This window comes from Oncorhynchus mykiss, chromosome 8, assembly GCF_013265735.2.
Source record: "Oncorhynchus mykiss isolate Arlee chromosome 8, USDA_OmykA_1.1, whole genome shotgun sequence".
In the NCBI taxonomy this organism is placed as follows: domain Eukaryota; kingdom Metazoa; phylum Chordata; class Actinopteri; order Salmoniformes; family Salmonidae; genus Oncorhynchus; species Oncorhynchus mykiss.
The window spans coordinates 18,865,539-18,883,779 of record NC_048572.1 but is presented as its reverse complement, the minus strand read 5'-3'; the positions used below and the strand labels follow the sequence as shown (position 1 = coordinate 18,883,779).

Genomic DNA, 18,241 nt, shown 5'->3' with positions numbered 1-18,241 from the left:
TTGTCCAAATACATGTATTCAATATTTGTCATACGTTTTAAGTCTCATGCAAATATGTAGCCTGGGTGTTTTTGCATATTTATGTGTACTGAATAAATATAATGTCCTTGATTCTAAACCTGTATGGCCAAAACATTTCATTTAAGAGCAACTTGACTCTCAGGGGGAGGGTTTATGGTTCTGGCTGTTGTCAATCTCATCTGTCAGTTGAGCTACAGCCACGACTCAGAGAGTAGGTGAGTTCATTGCAGGAGGAAATGGTGTCTGGCATTCCAGAGGGAAATACGTAGTAATATCAGCCTCTGTGTGTGTGCTGTATCACAAGAAAGACAAGCTCTAGATTTTCAACTATAGACTTTATTTTGACAGACATACCACTATGGCATGTTATGCAAATTGAATTATATTTCACCGTTCCTTAAAGCTATTCGTCTTGTTTCAGATTCAAAATGATGTGTGTGGTAGTGTGTGTACGTCAGTGGAGGCTGCTGAGTGGAGGACGGCTCATAATAATGGCTGGAACAGAGTAAATGGTATTTGATACCATTCCACCTATTCTGCTCCAGCCATTACCACGAGCCCATCCTCCCCAATTAAGGTGCCCCCTGCGGTGTATGTTGGGGTTATTAAACGTCCGCTCTTACGATATGAATCTCATACGAGCTGCTCATATTTCAAGAACTAACCTCATATTCAATAGAACTTCACCTACTACTGAACAATATGTAACAGTACAAAGTAAGAACAGTGCCGGGTAACTGGCTAGGTACAGTATCAAGTCTCAGGCAGTCCCACTGTGTTGTAATGCCACACCAGGAAGATCAAAGAAAGACGGGAAGGGGCTTACCTATAACAAGCTGCATTCTGACCCAGACTCTGTATTGGGCTCAGATGAGGAAGTGAAATGATTGCATTTGTCTTTTGCTTCCTTGCTGGCATTGGTCTGAGCAAAGTCTCTGGAGACTTCCTCATATGACTAATAAGAGTACACACCGGTTCTGTCTCTCCATGAGATTGACGCTCTCTCACACACATCAACAGGTTCTCCACCAGACAAGCAGGCTGATTGATGCTCCTTCTAACTGCCACCTACTGGAACTGTAAGTAGAGAGAGAGAGGGAGCAGAATTAGCACACAATCCACCTAATATCCAAATCTTGTTCAGCTGCAAAGGGTTTACTTTATGTAAATGTTTAACTTCTTAGAGCTGATATCATTTATTTGGGTAGTTTTGGTTTCTTTGATAGTTCACTAGGATTGTCTTTATGTTGTGTGCTTGAGAGTTTGGCAAGTGTTCATTTCAACTACCACACAGTTCACAGCAAGTGTTCAGTGAGACACGAAGTGTGTGATCGTTGTAAGACAGGCGTGGGAAGCCTCATACTCTGCATTCAGGACTGTGTCTAGTCTTGTAGAGGTGGTGCAGAAAGAGTGTTCTGGTTTGAGATGCAGCGGTGAGAGAGGATGTGGTTAGAAGTAGATTGTTCAAACTATTCAGAGGTAGAAGATCAACAACCCTAATCTCAATTGTCACGTGCAAATGAGTGGGGGTGTGGGGTATCGTAACCCATATTTATCTTGGAATTATCACCCCTATATAGTTGTGCATTAACTGGCATGGTATGCTTCTCTATTAGAGTTTACTTGTAAACTGAGCAATGTTTGTCTTAGCCTGACATTTTCTTCCTTATTCTCCAAGAGGCTTTTATGATGTATCAATAAACATTAAACACGTCTCTTATCAAACTCCTGTCAGGACTCTGTCTGTTGAGTCTACTCTGTCTAAGGTTGTCACCTGTTGTATTCGGCGTATGTGACAAATAAAATTAGATTTGATCTTGAAAACACCAGTGCCTTTCAAATTTGAATGCGGTCGGGATAAAAGGGTGCTCTTAGGGAACAGATGATGGGGCATACAAACGTGTGTGTGTGTGTGTGTGTGTGTGCATGTAAGACTGCATGTTAAAGTAGAGATGAGGACTTTCAATTTGTGCTTGTTCACTGTCACCATGATAGTCCACGATTGGTGGAAAAATACATTCCTGAAGCTTTTAACACTTTCTAAATATGTTGCTATTCTTAGATATAACCTCAACATTCCATAGGCCTACCCAGAATAGAAGGTAAAGGGTGTGGTGAAGGTATGCACAGCATGTCACTTTTCTACCTTTTATACTCAGTCATTGGTAGAGTCACTTTGTAAAATAATTATTGGGGTTTTCCAGACCACTAAATGGAGGATGTGTCTGACTGGACTGATGTAAAGTATTTGCGAAACAAATATCATAAAACATTTCTGTTTTGATTCAAAGAGAGGAATATCCTCATTAATTCCGGTGGTCTATATTTGTTATGACAACGGGCGCTAGTTGTATCAAACACTTTATTTAAGTTCACCTGAGCCTATAGGGGCTTTCTAGACCAGTATGACGTGAGCGTCTGCGTGCAGTCATGAGACTGTGGCGGCGCGAGCAGCCGATTCTATCCTTGTGCAGTGTGCACCTAACCACATTGAAAGTATCTGAAAGCCCCGTGACCTCCACCATGCTTCTTCATGTGTTTACAGAGTTGAGGTTGCCTCACCTCACCCCCCCCCTGGCCTTCCTGCACCTGTCAGATCTTCCAAAACTGATGCTGTTGTTGTGGAAACCGTGATGAAGTGATAGAAAAAGGAGACGAGGAGGATTCACCAACAGACAGAGTCCTGACAGGAGCCTGGAAGGATACTACTACTAGACACTGACAGACCTGAGGCAGAGTGTGCCACACTGAGCTGAGGACCAGCAGCATGGACCAGCAGAATGGAAAAGTGGAGCGCTTCCTCAAGCTGGGCTACTCCAATAGTGACATTGTGCGTGTGCTAGAGAGCCTGCGTCATGACGCCCAGACCAACGAAATACTGGAGGAGCTGATCAAGACCTGCCAAATCACCACTACAACAACCACCACCACCCCATCCATACCAGCCAGCCGCTCAGCCCACTCCAGCCCACAGCTGGTCCCTCGAGGCTGCAGCTCTCCCCACCCCAGCCAGTCCCTACGGCCCAGCTCAGCTACAGACAGGGATCCCACTTTGGGATTCAGACCGGTGGTAATTGATGGAAGCAATGTGGCCATGAGGTGAGAGTACTACTTCATTTTGGACTATAGGAATTTTAGCATTAAATAGATAAAGACAGAGTATTAAATGAAATGCTGGCACTAATTAAGCTAATGTATGTACTAATGAAAACATAACCACATAGCGATTTATCTGGTCACCCACAGCACCTGTATTGTCAGATATGTTATAACAATAGTGAAAAAGACATGCTACAAATACTGAAATAATCAACAGGTGACAGAAGTAGGTGTTGACACTGCAGCCCGAAACTGAGAGGAACAAAACGAGAAGTTCACTTCTCATAAATCAGATGTTATTTTGTCCAACACAGATCACGTGTCTCAAACTAATGCTGGGGGGGGGGGTGCTGAACTTTGAAGGATTCTACTTCTCAGGCAAACTCACTCCTCTTACTCAAATTAACTCTGGCATAAATCTCAGTGACAAGTTTGCTTACAAAGCAGCCTTTGATTACTCAAGTCCTGAGTTTCCTTGTTCCTAAAGGTCTCTGTCCCTAAAGCTTTAACTCCAAAACACTACCTAAACTTTTAAGCAAAGTACATCTTTCTACTAATCATTGTGTATATTCTATAACCTGTGCTATTGTTGTTGGGTTCGGTGCCCTGCCCCAGTGGCTTTATAAGGCAACAATGTCTTATCTTTGGTGTCCTGTTATGCAAAGTTGCCTACCACTTCCTGATGGTTGAGTGCAGGGAAACCCCACGCTATATATAGTGCTGTCTGTATAGGCAAATGATCCACTCCCTGTGATCAGCTGCCAGTCAGGGTCTGGGAGGCCTTATAGCATTTTAGGTCTTAGGCCTGTCTAAAGTATTGCTGGAGACATCGCACCACTATTAGGATGCTGCAGCTCACATGTTATACAAGGTTACAGAAGTGTGACATTATATCTTCTCCAATACTTTCTGTTATTCCAGTTTTTGGTAATTTGGGGAGATAGTTTTCACTTTAGACTTGTTTCTGGGATTAAAGGACACACAACAGTCTCTTTGCTGGGGCTATGCAAAAGAGTGAATTGGAGTAGGTGAGTCACACAGCTAGCAGGCTTCAGTCGTTTTAGAACTGAAAAAGGGAAGCTAATGTTCTACTGTGGCTCCTGTCTTTGCAGCCATGGCAACAAGCAAGTGTTTTCATGCCGGGGGCTGTTGCTGGCAGTTAGGTGGTTCTTGGAGAGAGGTATCCGTGACATCACAGTGTTCGTGCCTCTGTGGAGAAAGGAGCAACCCCGTCCTGAGGCCCCCATGACAGGTAGGACACACCTGTTATACTATCTGACCAGGGCTAGATGGCACTGTGGAGCCACAGGTCACCAACACACTGAGCACCTACACCATACAGTATTGATGGCCTTTTATAACTGAGAATTGTGGTTTACACCCTGTATGCTGTGCACTACTTTCTTGTCTTTTTAATGATTGATATGATACAATCCATCAAGTCTATGGAACTCTAACCTCTCGTCACGTGACCCTGCAGATCAGCCCATCCTCCATGAGCTGGAGAAGAGAAAGATCCTGGTGTACACCCCATCACGCTGCGTCAACGGGAAGAGAGTGGTGTGTTACGACGACCGCTACATCATCAAACTGGCCTACGAGTCTGATGGCATCGTTGTGTCCAATGACAACTACAGAGACCTGCAGATAGAGAAGCCAGAGTGGAAGACGTTTATAGAGGAAAGGCTGTTGATGTACAGCTTTGCCAATGACAAGTAAGTCCCAACACTAAGACAGCATCTAAGAGGGCATCTGATGCAGGGCCTATAAGGAGGATATAAACCATTTTAATTTGGGGTTGGCATATGAGAGATGGTATACCACCTGTTACACCACCTACAAAATCCCTCTTGCTTATATACTTGTAATACATCTGTAATGAAGACTTGACTTCAAGAGTTTTGGGCATCATGCTTACATCTTATTCATATGACTTTATATTCAAGGTTCATGCCTCCTGATGATCCTCTGGGAAGGAATGGCCCAACGATTGACAACTTTCTGAGAATAAAGCAGTGGACCCCAGAAAACAAGAAGGAGCGTTGCCCATATGGTTGGTAGATATTTTACAATACACACTTTTATTTTCAGTTTCCTACCTCATTCACCTGGGGGTTTTGACTAACTCATCCAATGTGAGCCAGCTGAGCAGGATTTGATTTGTAGTTTGTGACTAGTAGTTGGGTCGGTTGTAATTCCCTTTGGCTGCCTGTCAGTCGGCTGTTGGCAATGGGGGAGCAGCACCACTCCAAGGCTACAGCACAGCGCCACTCACAAACAAAATACCTTATTATCAACACCCAGGATAATAAAGCTAACGGCAGGCCTGGGATTATTCCTGTCAGAGGAGTACAACAGACCCTCATAGCACTCTGCCGTGTACCTAGTGGAACAAAAACAGGCTGGAGACTAGACATATTTTGTTTGCTTTGCTAAGTGTGTTTACAGTACTAAAGAAGGGTGGAAGAGGGCTTTACAGTGAGTGCACTCAGACAGACACACATCCTAGTTGACAGTCTCTTTAAAGAGTTACAGGGTTACATATGTGAGCCATGTTTTTGAAAGCCCATAAATATTCCTTATATGTTTCTTTCCAGGGAAGAAGTGTACTTATGGAGTGAAGTGCAAGTTCTACCACCCAGAGCGCTCCAACCAATCGCAGCTGTCTGTAGCAGATGAACTTAGAGCCAAGAGCAAACCTGCTGCTCAGACAGACAGGGAGTGGTCATTTCTCCCCTCAGGCCTCGGCCAGGAGGGCCATATCTACACATCCCTTTATGAGCCGGATCACACTACTAATCATCTACACAGATATCCTTCCACACCGCCTCACCTTAGAAAAAATGAACATTCCCATTCCCACAGGGCTTTGCCAAGTGATCAGTTCACCAGCCAGAGAGAAACAGGCAGCCCAGTTCTACAGCACAAATCCAGCCACCACTTCTGCCCCAGCCCAGACACTGACGAGGCCTTTGGCTCCTTGGAGACCTCCCTGTCCGGACTATATGTCCAGGACCAGACAAACAACCCCAAGGGGCCCGGGGTGTCTTACACATACAGCAGTGGGGTGGCCGGGTGCAGCCAGGGCAGTGGGGACGTCTACCCTTCCAGCACTTACAGCAGCCACAGTTACGGCAGCAACACACAGAGGCTCAGCCTGGGTGGTCCTTCCTCGGGAGTTCACTATGCCCCCCAAAGACTGCTACATTGTGGCTGTGACCACTCACAGAGCTGTGAGTGCAGCCAGTGCATGTACGGCCACCAGCATCTCCAGCCACAGCTAAGAAAGAGCTCCTATGTTGTTCACAGTAACCCCATCCATTTCACCGAGCAGCAGTACTTTCAGAGTCCTCCCCCACAAAGGCAGAGTCACAGCCTCCCAGAACACAGCCTGGGACAGGGCCTCTCTGGCGAGAGAGTGGAGATGACCAGGTCCAATGGCGGTAAAGCTGCAGATAGTGAGCAGAGGAGGAGTGTGAAGAACCAGCTCAGCACCCTCTTCCCCCCCAGCATGGTAGACTATGTGATGAGTCTGTACCCACACACGCTCAACAAGTCAGAGCTGGTTCCTCTGATCCAGAGGTTCAGAACCAGTCACGTTCCCTTCTAACGTGCAAGATCTTTCTCTGTAAGCATTAAACACAGTAGTTCCTCAGCAGACTAGAGACAAGCTTGAAAATGTAGCAGTCTGTGCTGAATTTCCTATGTATGTATATAGGTCAAGTGCAATGCACTACCATCTCCTGAATGATGCTAGTTCATTTTGAATCTAGCATTGCCTTAAAGAGTATCAAAGCAGCATGTGTTGTTTTAACATGTAGCCTCAAACTGAGGGAAGCTATTTGACAAAATGGGTGTTAACCTGTACGGTATGCAGAATAATACTGTCCTTGTCATTTGTTTGTTGTCCATATTAAAAATAAGTCCTTGAAAATTGTCTGATGATCTGTCTCATTTACCAATTTACACTGCCAAGCTTCCTGAACTTTATCATACCAACTATTTTAGGTCTCTACTGCCATCTACTGGAGTGAGGAGATGTGACAATGCAAGCCAACAACCAATGGAATGGAATCTAAATGTGGAATATCTAGTAAGAAATCCAGAATTTCAGAATAGATTTTTTTTTATTTTTACAAATAACTTATCTGTTACAAAGACAGTTTTCCCAGCTAAAATCAAAAAAACACTTTAGTTGTCCAAATGAGTTTTCTTTATGAATAAAACATGTATTAACCGACTTCACACCGAGCTGCAGATAAAGCTGAACAATTAGTTTCTTTGGGGTTTTTACAGAAAAAAATGTTATAAGTGCTTAAGAGACAACTAAGAATTTGGCTTCTACCGAATCAGTTTTTGACAATACTAAGCTTGGTAAAAAAAAAAAAAAAGACATCTTAATTTGTGACTGCATAGATTGTCAATACAAATGCCATTCTAAGGCAGTAATGTGTGGCAGCATTTCACAACGTGAAAAACAAACAATAATAACCCATTCCACAATTAAGGTAAAATCATTAAAATGGTAAACTTTTAAACTATCCTCATAAAAAAAAAGCTTCACAGGACAAATTTAACCAAATAAAAACATGATTATACAATGAGGACAGACACTATTTTGTCTCACTTTATTGGAAATATAACAATGGCACTGTCCTTATTGTCTTTTATTAGAGGAGATATTCTAAACTTCTGGCCAGGGGTAGATACGGTAAAGCACATACCTATATAAATATCTGCTGATTTGAAAGAGGAATACTTTAAAACATATTCATTTGGAACACTTACCCAATTTATACTGCATAGCAAAATATTTTGATTCTGAAAGCCCTCAGGAAACAGTCGCCTTCCACCAAGCTGTACAAGGGCCTTAACACCTTAATGCAATTACCAAAGTCCGTCTTTCTTTCATCCGACTCGAAAGCTTCTATTCTGATGCAAGTTTTAGGTGAACTGTAAAATTCATGCATCTCTTGGCACTGAGGTGTAAAAGTCCCCAAATATTAAACCTACATTCCAGTTGTCAGATAAGATGGCAGTTTGTCATTCTGCTTATGAGCTTTTTTCACCTGTCCAAGAGCTCTTGCATCCTAAAAAAAAAACTCCTCCATCTTTCTTTTGACTTTGCTGCATCTGCAGATCGTACACAGGGAATTCAGCATATACACAAGCGATGAACGACAGACTGAGCAGAAGAAGCTTCATGACTGCATAGTTTTCATTCAACTGCGCCTCTTTTTTCCCACAATGCTTCAATTCTCACAGAAATCAAGTAAAAAGCTTAAAAGGGACACCGTACTTATTGGTTTGAAAGAAAATGGAAACAAAACAAGACAAAACAAAGTAAATAAAGTCTATAAAGCTATACTTACAGGAAATACAAGTGATTCATAGTGAGGAAGAAGGCATTTAAGGCACATTCATAAATGATGTACAGTAAAAAGCACAATGGTATTTCCTCCCTCCATGTACTGTACACATAAAGCATGCAATTGAGTTTCCGTTCTTTTTACTCTAGATTGAAGAGACGCAGATTGATAAGGGACATTACAGAAGACGAGAGAAAAGTTTTGGTGGCAGTAAGTTTCCCCCTGTCATCCTCTAGAAACAGCAACCAAACAAATTGTCAACAAGTAGTCTGTTAGTTTTCCCTTCAGGTGTGAGGTGACGGCTGACCAAAGTTCCCATTCCTGATTAGAATCACAGAAGAAAAAAATCAGCAAATGCACGTTGGCACCCATACACGTGTTTGTGTGTGCCAACACACTGCAGGACAACTTGTTAATACTGTATATGGAAAAGGCGAGGCACCCCCAGGGGTAAAGTCGCCTGCCGAGCGTTGAGCAGGAGGAGGGAGAGGGGGGTGACCCCACGCATGCAGAGACTCCAAGGTGAGGTATCATCCAACTCTGCTGGCTTAGTAAAGTAACACAACCTGTAAACACTATCCAGTCAAGCCTTCAGTGGATAGCATTCTACAAACCTTGGAGGAGGGGGGAAAGAAACAGTCCCAAAATGGAAAAAACTACAAACCTTGGAGGAGGGGGGAAAGAAACAGTCCCAAAATGGAAAAAACTACAAACCTTGGAGGAGGGGGGAAAGAAACAGTCCCAAAATGGAAAAAAAACTACAAACCTTGGAGGAGGGGGGAAAGAAACAGTCCCAAAATGGAAAAAACTACAAACCTTGGAGGAGGGGGGAAAGAAACAGTCCCAAAATTGAAAAAAAACTACAAACCTTGGAGGAGGGGGGAAAGAAACAGTCCCAAAATGGAAAAAAAACTACAAACCTTGGAGGAGGGGGGAAAGAAACAGTCCCAAAATGGAAAAAACTACAAACCCCTGTCCATTCATTTTCTTACCACTAGAAAAAGAAGGGAAAAAAAACGTCTTTTCTAATGTAGTTTCCTTGATTCGCATTGAAAAGTGATGCAGGTTGTTGGTATTGTTGGCGTCTTTGTGGCTCAGAAGTGCCGTGGGAACTCGCACTGTTCACAGCGGTTGAGGGCGGGGTGGTTGAGGAAGGTGCAGGCCGTGCAGCTCCACTGCGTCCCCTCGTCTTCCTCCTGGTCTGCTACAGTCTTAACGCTCTTACTGCTCGACTCTGGATGGAGGGAGGGAAGGAAAGAGAGAGCGGTAGACGGAGAGGAGTTAGTCACCCAACAGACTCCAGAGATAAACACACAGACACACAGTCAGCTGTAGAACATCAATCAAAATGGGGTCAGACTGTCAAGGGTTGTTCCTTCAAATTATACCCTTGAATATTAGGGGTGTATCTAGCTATCACCATATACAGTGCTGTTTTTGGTTTCTGCAATAAAACTGGAATATTGTACTTGCACCACTGATGGGTTGAATTGGCAGTTGTTGGTAGTTGGTGAATCACTCTGGTTCTTTCACTCTCCAGGATGTGTCTTGCACAAGAAAACACTTAATGCTAAGGAAGTATCAGAGTGCTAGGAGAATCCTTTCAAATGTTAAAAAAGCAACAACATGCAAACCTCTCATCAACAAATGTCAATGGTGCTTTCTTTGTGTGAAATGGCAACATTGTATGTGAAGGTCATCTGTTGTAAGATTGTTAGGAAAAGGTGTGCAAAGGTGGCTTTGATAAACATTTAGTATTTGACCTTTATTAATCAGGGGAAACCCATTGAGACCAGAGTCTCATTTACAAGGGCCCTGGGAACAATAAACCAACATGATCCATCTCAATACAACACTAAAAATGTACAATTACACCTCAATCAAAACAAGTGCAGTTCTCCTTCAGCACATTCCTCCTCAAAGTCCTGAACTGACCATTCGAGACCAGCGAGTCAAGCATCAAAGTGGCCTGCCGGTCATTCCATGCTACAGGGGCACAATTACTAAAAGCAATCTTCCTGAACTCTATGGAGATCTGCGAATCTTCTAGAACCAGTCAGTCTTGAGAGCGATGAGTCTGATGTCAGTCTTGAGTCTGATGTTGGCTGGATTTCCAATTTAGAAGTGAGGTGAGGTAGTATGGGAGTTTCTCGAGAACTGCTTTATATACAAATAGCAGCCAATGTTGTGCCCTTCTGGTAGTCAGAGACTCACAGCCAACAGAACTATATAAAAGGCAATGATGTGTACGAAAATTGCCTCCAGTGATAGACTGAATCTAAAGGTTTTAAAACAGAGGCTGCTGGGTGCATGTAGATTATATCATCATAGTCAGTACTAGGAGGGATGCTTGAACAATCTTCCTCTCATTTTCAAAAGTAAGGCAAGATTTTTTTCTATGAAGGAAACCAATCTTAAGTCTCTGCTTCTTTGTCCGTTTTTAAATATGTGTTTTAAAGGACAGCTTATCATCAACCCAAATACCTAAATACCAGCGGAGACTGGTGGGAGGAGCTATAGGAGAACAGGCTCATTGTAATGGTTGGAACGGTATCAAACACATCAAACATATGGAAACCGCATGCTTTACACCGTTCCATTCATTCCATTCCAACCATTACAATGAGCCCATCTTCCAATAGCTCCTCCCACCAGCATCCACCTCTAAATACTTATTATGAGGGACTTGCTCAATTTGGGCTCCCTTCAAGGTGCAGATAAGCAGGTCTTTCTGGTCAATTTTACCTGGAGAACAACATAAACTATTTTTATCAACATTTATCACTGATTGAAGATAGGTGAGCGACTCTTGAATTGAATCAAAGCCAAGCTGAAGGTTGTGAATTGCCTGCTGCACTGAGGGGGCACAGGAATATTACTGTATTACTGTGTCATCTGCATAGATGTAGGCCCCATTAATTATTATTCAGGGACAAACCAACAGTACTAATGTAAATAGTGAACAGTAAAGGGCCTTGTATTGAGCCTTGTGGCACTCCTTTGGTTATGTTAATTAAACTGAACTCCATCAGCAGATATACATAGACTTCTGTCGTGCAGGTAGTTGTTTAACCAGCTGCTTGGTCAAGACCAATTTCAGATCGCCTCCATAGCAGGAGTGCATGATTAACCATATTGAATGCTTTGGACAGATCAATATAAAGCGCAGCGCCGTGCTGTTTCCTGTCTAGTGCGTTAACTGCAGTGCCTTCAGAAAGTATTCACACCCCTTGACTTTTTCCACATTTTGTTGTGTTACAGCCTGACTTTAAAATGGATTCAATGTTGATTTTGTGTCACTGGCCTACACACAATGCCCCATAAAATCAATGTGGAAATATGTTTTTAGAAATGTTTACAAACTAATTAAAAAAGAAAATGTTATGAGAAGCCTAATTAAGTTCAGGAGTAAAAATGTGCTTAACAAGTCACATCAGTTGCATGGACTCTGTGTGCAATAATAGTGTTTAACATGATTTTGAATAACTACCTCATCTCTGTACCCTACTCATACAATTATCTGTAAGGTTCCTCAGTCGAGCATTGAGTCTCAAACACAGATTTAACCACAAAGACCAGGGAGGTTTTCCAATGCCTCGCAAAGAAGGGCACCTATTTGGTAGATGGGTCGTAATAAAAAAAGCAGATATTTAATATCCCTTTAAGCATAGTGAAGTTATTAATTACACTTTGCGCGGTGTATCAATACACCCAGTCACTACAACCACTCAGGGATTTCATCATGAGGCCAATGGTAACTTTAAAACAGTTACACAGTTTACTGGCTGTGATGGGAGAAAACTGAGGATGGATCAACAACATTGTAGTTACTCCACAATACTAACCTAAATGACAGAGTGAAAAGAAGGAAGCCTTTATAGAATAACAAATATTCTATCAACATGCATCCTGTTTGCAATAAGACACTAAAGTAAAACTGCAAAAAATGTGGCAAAGAAATGAACTTTATTTCCTGAATATAAAGCATTTTGTTTGGGACAAATTCACTCTTCATATTTTCAAACAGTGTGGTGTTGCGTCATGTTATGGGTATGCTTCTCAATGGCAAGGACTAGGGAGTTTTTTAGGATAAAAAGAAACAAAAATAGAGCTGAGCACAGGCAAAATCCTAGAGGAAAACCTGGTTCAGTCTGCTTTCCAACAGACACTGGGAGACAAATTCACCTTTCAGCAGGACAATAATGTAAAACACAAGGTCATATATACACTGGAGTTGCTTACCAAGATGACATTGAATGTTCCTGAGTTGTCTAGTTAAAGTGTTGTCTTAAATCAGCTTGAAAATCGCTGGCAAGACTTGAAAATGTCTCTAGCAATGATCAACAACCAACTTGACAGAGCTTGAAGAATTGTAAAAATAATAATGTGCAAATATTGTACAATCCAGGTGTGTAAAGCTCTTAGAGACTTACCCAGAAAGACTCACAGCCAAAGGTTATTCTAACATGTATTGACTCAGGGGTGTGAATACTTACCGAGTGAGTTAAATTAGATATTTCTGTATCTCATTTTCAATAAATGTGAAAAATATTCTTAAAACATGTTTTGCTTTGTCATCATGGAGTAATGTGTGTAGATGGGTCAGAAAAACAATCAATTTAATCCATTTTGAATTCAGGCTATAACACAACAAAATGTAGAATAAGTGAAGGGTATGAATACTTTCTGAAGGCACTGTATGTCCTTTATGACTAGAGAAGCAGCCGAGATGGTGCAGTGTCCTGGCCTAAAGCCTGACTGGTGAGAATTCAGAATACAATTGTCTAAAAAGGACCACAGCTGAGAATTTACCAAGAGTTCTAATATTTTCGCTGAACAATCTCAAGTTTTGAGATTGGGTGATAATTATTAAGATGTCAGGGATCACCACCTTTGTGGATGGGAAGAACACAGGGCCTACACAGTATGAAGGAGGAAAAGGAGATGTTGGACAACTGGGACAGACACATGGATATACAGACGGATAGACAAAGCTACAGGTACCAACCCAGAGGGACATACAGACAGAGGAACAGGCAGAAAGACAGATGACAGGCAGAAAGACAGACAGCTAGACAGACATACAAAGAGACAGACAGACAGCTACAGGTACCAACCCAGAGGGACAGACAGAGGGACAGAAGGAAATACAGAGGGACAGGCAGATAAGACAGACAGAAAAACAGACAGAGAGACAAACAGACAAGACAGACAGAAAAACAGACAGAGATACAGGTACCAACCCAGAGGGATACAGAGGGACAGGCAGACAGACAGAGGGACAGGCAGACAGAGCGACAGGCAGACAGAAGGACAGGCAGACAGAGGGACAAACAGACAAGACAGACAGAAAAACAGACTGAGATACAGGTACCAACCCAGAGGGATAGACAGAGGGACAGGCAGACAGACAGAGGGGCAGGCAGACAGACAGAGGGACAGGCAGACAGACAGAGGGACAGGCAGACAGACAGACAGATGGACAGGCAGACAGACAGACAGAGTGACAGACACAGAGGGACAGACAGACAGAGGGACAGACAGACAGACAGACAGAGGGACAGGCAGACAGAGTGACAGACAGAGTGACAGGTAGACAGAGGGACAGGCAGACAGACTGAAAGACAGACAGAGTGACAGGTACCAACCCAGAGGGAGAGCAGCAGGGGGAGGAGGGGCAGAGGAGGGTTCCATGGTTAGGGTGGAGGTGACATTAAATGTTCTCCTGTCTTTCCCCAGGCCCTCTGGCTCTGACAGGTCCCAAGCACAGGATGAATGGAAGGAAGGAAGAGATTGAGGAGAGAAATGGCAGGGAAACAAAGATGACAGATGCAGAAAAATACAGCATTTATGAATGAAAACCCTAACAGACATGAAAACAGTTAGGATGAAAGAATACATGATGTAATGAGAATTGACCAGGATAGAAATAAATACCTGTTAGAAACCATCACAAGTACCGATCTAAAGCCCAAGTACTAATAGATATGAATTTATAACAAAGTTTAAAATGACAGATGGTAGTGGAAGCAGAAGAGGGTCTGGTTGTCCAGAGGCAACCATGCAACCTTTTCTAAACTTACCAACAGATAAAGTACCTTTGGGTTTGGGTGGGACAGGACCTAGGAATCCAATGTTGTCATAGAAGTTATGAATGGCGCTGGGATTAAAGTGTGGTCCTGCAACAAACCGAAACAAGGGATTGCAATACAGGACAGAGACTGCACCAAAGCCATCCTAAGCTAAATTGAAATAGTGAGCATCAGTATAGCATATGAACATACATACAACAGTCACACATATGACCCAAGTAAAACACTGCAGTCAAACACCTTAAGTTTTGGCCTATATCACAAAAACAACTAAACTTAGAAAACAAACCCATAACACTTTACTCCTAACATATTTGTCTGTTGGCTTCAGTAAGAGGCCATATTCATTTCTGAGCCACTTTTGTTTCTCCGTATTTCACCTGTGTGACTGTGCAAGCTGGTGTATTCATCCTGTCAACCGTGGAGAGCTGCCAGGGAGCCTATAAATCACGTGTTACCAACTAGCAACAGGATGCAATTCAGGAAACAACTGGTGGTTAACATTACAATGGCAGCACCTTGACTGCGTGTGCCGAGGGGATGTGACCAGACTAGGCCTGGCAGATGCAGACCTACTGCTACTACTACAGCTGTACTGTACACTCCACAGGTCATTTCCCCCTCTCTGCCTCGCTCTGCTACGCAGTACGCTCCCCATTACAGAATACACAAACACTACTAAACATGAAATGAGCACCAGGCTGAACCTGAACCTTCCTTGCATTGCAAAAGACTGCATGTTGAAACACCACAGTACACCATAAACACACTGGACGTACAAGCACATGTATGCACATCACACACAGAGAGCTGGTGTTTCATTCATCACAACACTGACAAGCACACCCAGCAAACCAAATGAGCCTCCTACCTTTTGTTTGAAGGAGATCGATTTCTTTAGTTAAGCAGTCAATGTCGATCTGCAGTATCCTGTTGTTGCATCGCAACTGCTGCATTTCCTCAATCTGATAAGAGAGAATGAATCAGGTTCATATAAACCACCATTTACAGACAGACAGGCAGCACTGTCTGCTGAAGAGACACAGTGGAGGAGTAGAGAGAGTGACAGCCTAGGCACAAGCTGTACAGTACTGACACACAACACAAGCCTAGCCTATATTACGTCAATGGAGGTGCAGGGAGCCAAGTGGGCTAACACCGCAGAAGGAGAGTTCTCTCCAGATCTCTCTGGCCTAGTGAATACACAGAATACACAACTCAAGAGCTACTGAGCTGAACTCCAGGCCTTTAACTTGACCTTCCATGTCCCCTTTTTCCTCTCCTGACTAACACACTGATAGCTGACAAAAACCGAAAACTCAAAGCACCACTTGATTTTGCATTCTGATATATTTCAACAAACTCACAGCTGCACGCTTAATGTAATGTTGGGTGAAAACATGGAAGTGTGTGTGCGTTTTGAATCATGGATTCCTTCGAAACATACAGTAAATACACTATGTGACTTAGGAGTGAGTTATGAAGTCAAATTGCCATGGATCTACTAAGACTGAGCAACATCTCAAACATGCCGTACCCATTTGAAGTCATTTCTTATCAAGTCGGATATCTATGAAGATAATATGCAGTTAAATCTGTAGTAAACAAAGGTGACCAAACTAAACACATGAATACAGCACAGGAGGATGCTGAGGGGAGGACGGCTCATAATAATGGACGGAACTGAGCAAATGGATTGGAATTAAATACCTGGGAACCATGTGTTTGATGTATTTGATACCACTCCACTGATTCTGCTCCAGTCCTTACCACAAGCCCGTCTTCACCAATTAAAGTGCCACCAACCTCCTGTGACAGTAGCTAGGAGAGTAGCGTCTGTGGGGACTTACCGAGGGGATTTGGGACTGGGAGTTGGATCGTTCTAGCCGTCTCCTGGTCAGATCGTTCTCCATCTCGTTGACTTCCTCTTTTAGCTTCTCTAGCTTCTTCTTCTTCAGCTCCAGCTCATGCCACAGCCGGTCCATGCGGGCCTTCTGGTGAACCAACAGGGCTGCAAGATACATAGTACACATTAACACAAAACAACTGACATGGGGGCAGACTGATGGCTTTGATGGCTTAGACCAGTGCTCTCCAACCCTGTTCCTGGAGAGCTACCCTCCTGTAGGTTTTAACTCCAACCCTGTTCCTGGAGATCTACCCTCCTGTAGGTTTTAACTCCAACCCTGTTCCTGGAGAGCTACCCTCCTGTAGGTTTTAACTCCAACCCTGTTCCTGGAGAGCTACCCTCCTGTAGGTTTTAACTCCAACCCTGTTCCCTGGAGAGCTACCCTCCTGTAGGTTTTAACTCCAACCCTGTTCTGGAGAGCTACCCTCCTGTAGGTTTTAACTCCAACCCTGTTCCTGGAGAGATACCCTCCTGTAGGTTTTAACTCCAACCCTGTTCCTGGAGAGCTACCCTCCTGTAGGTTTTTGGTATTTTATTAGGTTGTGAAAGCCACAGCTACTCTTCATGGGCTCCACACAGAACATTAAACATAACATAATACACAAGATTAATAGACAGGAACAGCTTCAGGACAGAACTACATACATCTAAAAATGGCACACATAGCCTACATATCAATACATACACACAAAAGATGGCCTTGTGCCGTGAGGTGTTGTTTTGTCTGTTTTTTTTAACCAGGCTTGCTGTTTATTTCAGCAATATGAGGTGGAAGGGAGTTCCATGCAATAATGGCTCTATTTAATACTGTACACTTTCTATCATTTTTTCTGGATTTTTGAGACTATGAAAAGACCCGGGTGGCATGTCTGGTGGGATAAGTGTGTGGGTGTCAGAGCTGTGTGTAAGTTGACTAAGCAAACAACTTGGAATTTTCAACACGTGAATGTTTCTTATGAAAAGAAGTGATGCAGTCAGAATCTCCTTAACTTTTAGCCAAGAAAGACTGGCATGCATAGTATTTACAGTGACTTCGGAAAGTATTCAGACCCCTTGACCTTTTCCACATTATGTTACGTTACAGCCTTATTCTAAAATATTCAGACCCTTTGCTATGAGACTCGAAATTGAGCTCAGGTGCATCCTGTTTCCATTTATAATTCTTGAGATGTTTCTACAACTTGATTGGAGTCCACCTGTGGTAAATTCAATTGAGTGGACATGATTTGGAAAGGCACACACCTGTGTATATAAGGTCCCACAGTTGACAGTGGATGTCAGAGCAAAAACAAAGCCATGAGGTCGAAGGAATGTCCGTAGAGCTCCAAGACAGGATTGTCGAGGCACAGATCAGGGAAGGGTACCAAAGCATTTCTGCAGCATTGAAGGTCCCCAAGAGCAGTGGCCTCCATCATTCTTAAATAGAAGACTCTTCCTAGAGGCCAAACTGAGCAATCGGGGGAGAAGGGCCTCGGTCAGGGAGGTGACCAAGAACCTGATGGTCACTCTATTAGAGCACTTGACCTTCGCTGTGGAGATGGGAGAACCTTCCAGAAGGACAACAATCTCTGCAGTACTCCACCAATCAGGCCTTTATGTTAGAGTGGCCAGACGGATGCCACTCCTCAGTAAAAGGAACATGACAGCCCGCTTGGAGTTTTCCAAAAAGCTTCTAAAGACTCTCAGACCATGAGAAACAAGATTCTCTGGTCTGATGAAACCAATATTGAACTCTTTGGCCTGAATGCCAA

General features: G+C 43.2%; 2 protein-coding genes across 9 annotated transcripts in view; one reads left to right on the top strand and one right to left on the bottom strand.

Annotated features, from left to right (window-relative positions):
- Window positions 1-217: 217 nt before the first annotated feature.
- Window positions 218-7,046, top strand: LOC110529532 (ribonuclease ZC3H12A). 2 transcript variants are annotated; one of them, XM_036984924.1, is made up of 6 exons: window positions 218-236; window positions 2,567-3,120; window positions 4,233-4,372; window positions 4,601-4,835; window positions 5,067-5,173; window positions 5,718-7,046. In XM_036984924.1, exons 2-6 carry the CDS (start codon window positions 2,789-2,791, stop codon window positions 6,728-6,730), a joined length of 1,827 nt encoding a protein of 608 aa, XP_036840819.1. In that variant the 5' UTR covers window positions 218-236; window positions 2,567-2,788; the 3' UTR covers window positions 6,731-7,046. The 2 variants fall into 2 exon arrangements, with proteins under 2 accessions (XP_036840819.1, XP_021467460.2); XM_021611785.2 differs by lacking the exon at window positions 218-236 and adding an exon at window positions 566-1,100.
- A 182-nt stretch (window positions 7,047-7,228) lies between these two features.
- LOC110529530 (TGF-beta-activated kinase 1 and MAP3K7-binding protein 2) overlaps window positions 7,229-18,241 on the bottom strand; it is a 70,035-nt gene continuing 59,022 nt past the window's right edge. For 3 of the 7 annotated variants that reach the window (XM_036984922.1, XM_021611781.2, XM_036984923.1), the window contains exons 4-8: window positions 16,432-16,592; window positions 15,453-15,546; window positions 14,573-14,668; window positions 14,138-14,239; window positions 7,229-9,723 (exon numbers count right to left, since the gene is read on the bottom strand). In XM_036984922.1, the coding sequence (XP_036840817.1) occupies window positions 9,584-9,723; window positions 14,138-14,239; window positions 14,573-14,668; window positions 15,453-15,546; window positions 16,432-16,592 (593 nt within the window). In that variant the 3' untranslated portion in view covers window positions 7,229-9,583. The remainder of the gene's footprint in view (window positions 9,724-14,137; window positions 14,240-14,572; window positions 14,669-15,452; window positions 15,547-16,431; window positions 16,593-18,241) is intronic. The other 4 variants (XR_005052825.1, XM_021611782.2, XM_021611783.2 and 1 more) reach the window with 4 other exon arrangements.

Bases quoted from the DNA above. Each gene is read 5' to 3' on its own strand.
- LOC110529532 (XM_036984924.1), top strand. From the start codon at position 2,789: ATGGACCAGCAGAATGGAAAAGTGGAGCGCTTCCTCAAGCTGGGCTAC. The intron at 3,121-4,232 runs GTGAGAGTACTA...CTGTCTTTGCAG, and splicing joins GGAAGCAATGTGGCCATGAG to CCATGGCAACAAGCAAGTGT. The intron at 4,836-5,066 runs GTAAGTCCCAAC...TTTATATTCAAG, and splicing joins TACAGCTTTGCCAATGACAA to GTTCATGCCTCCTGATGATC.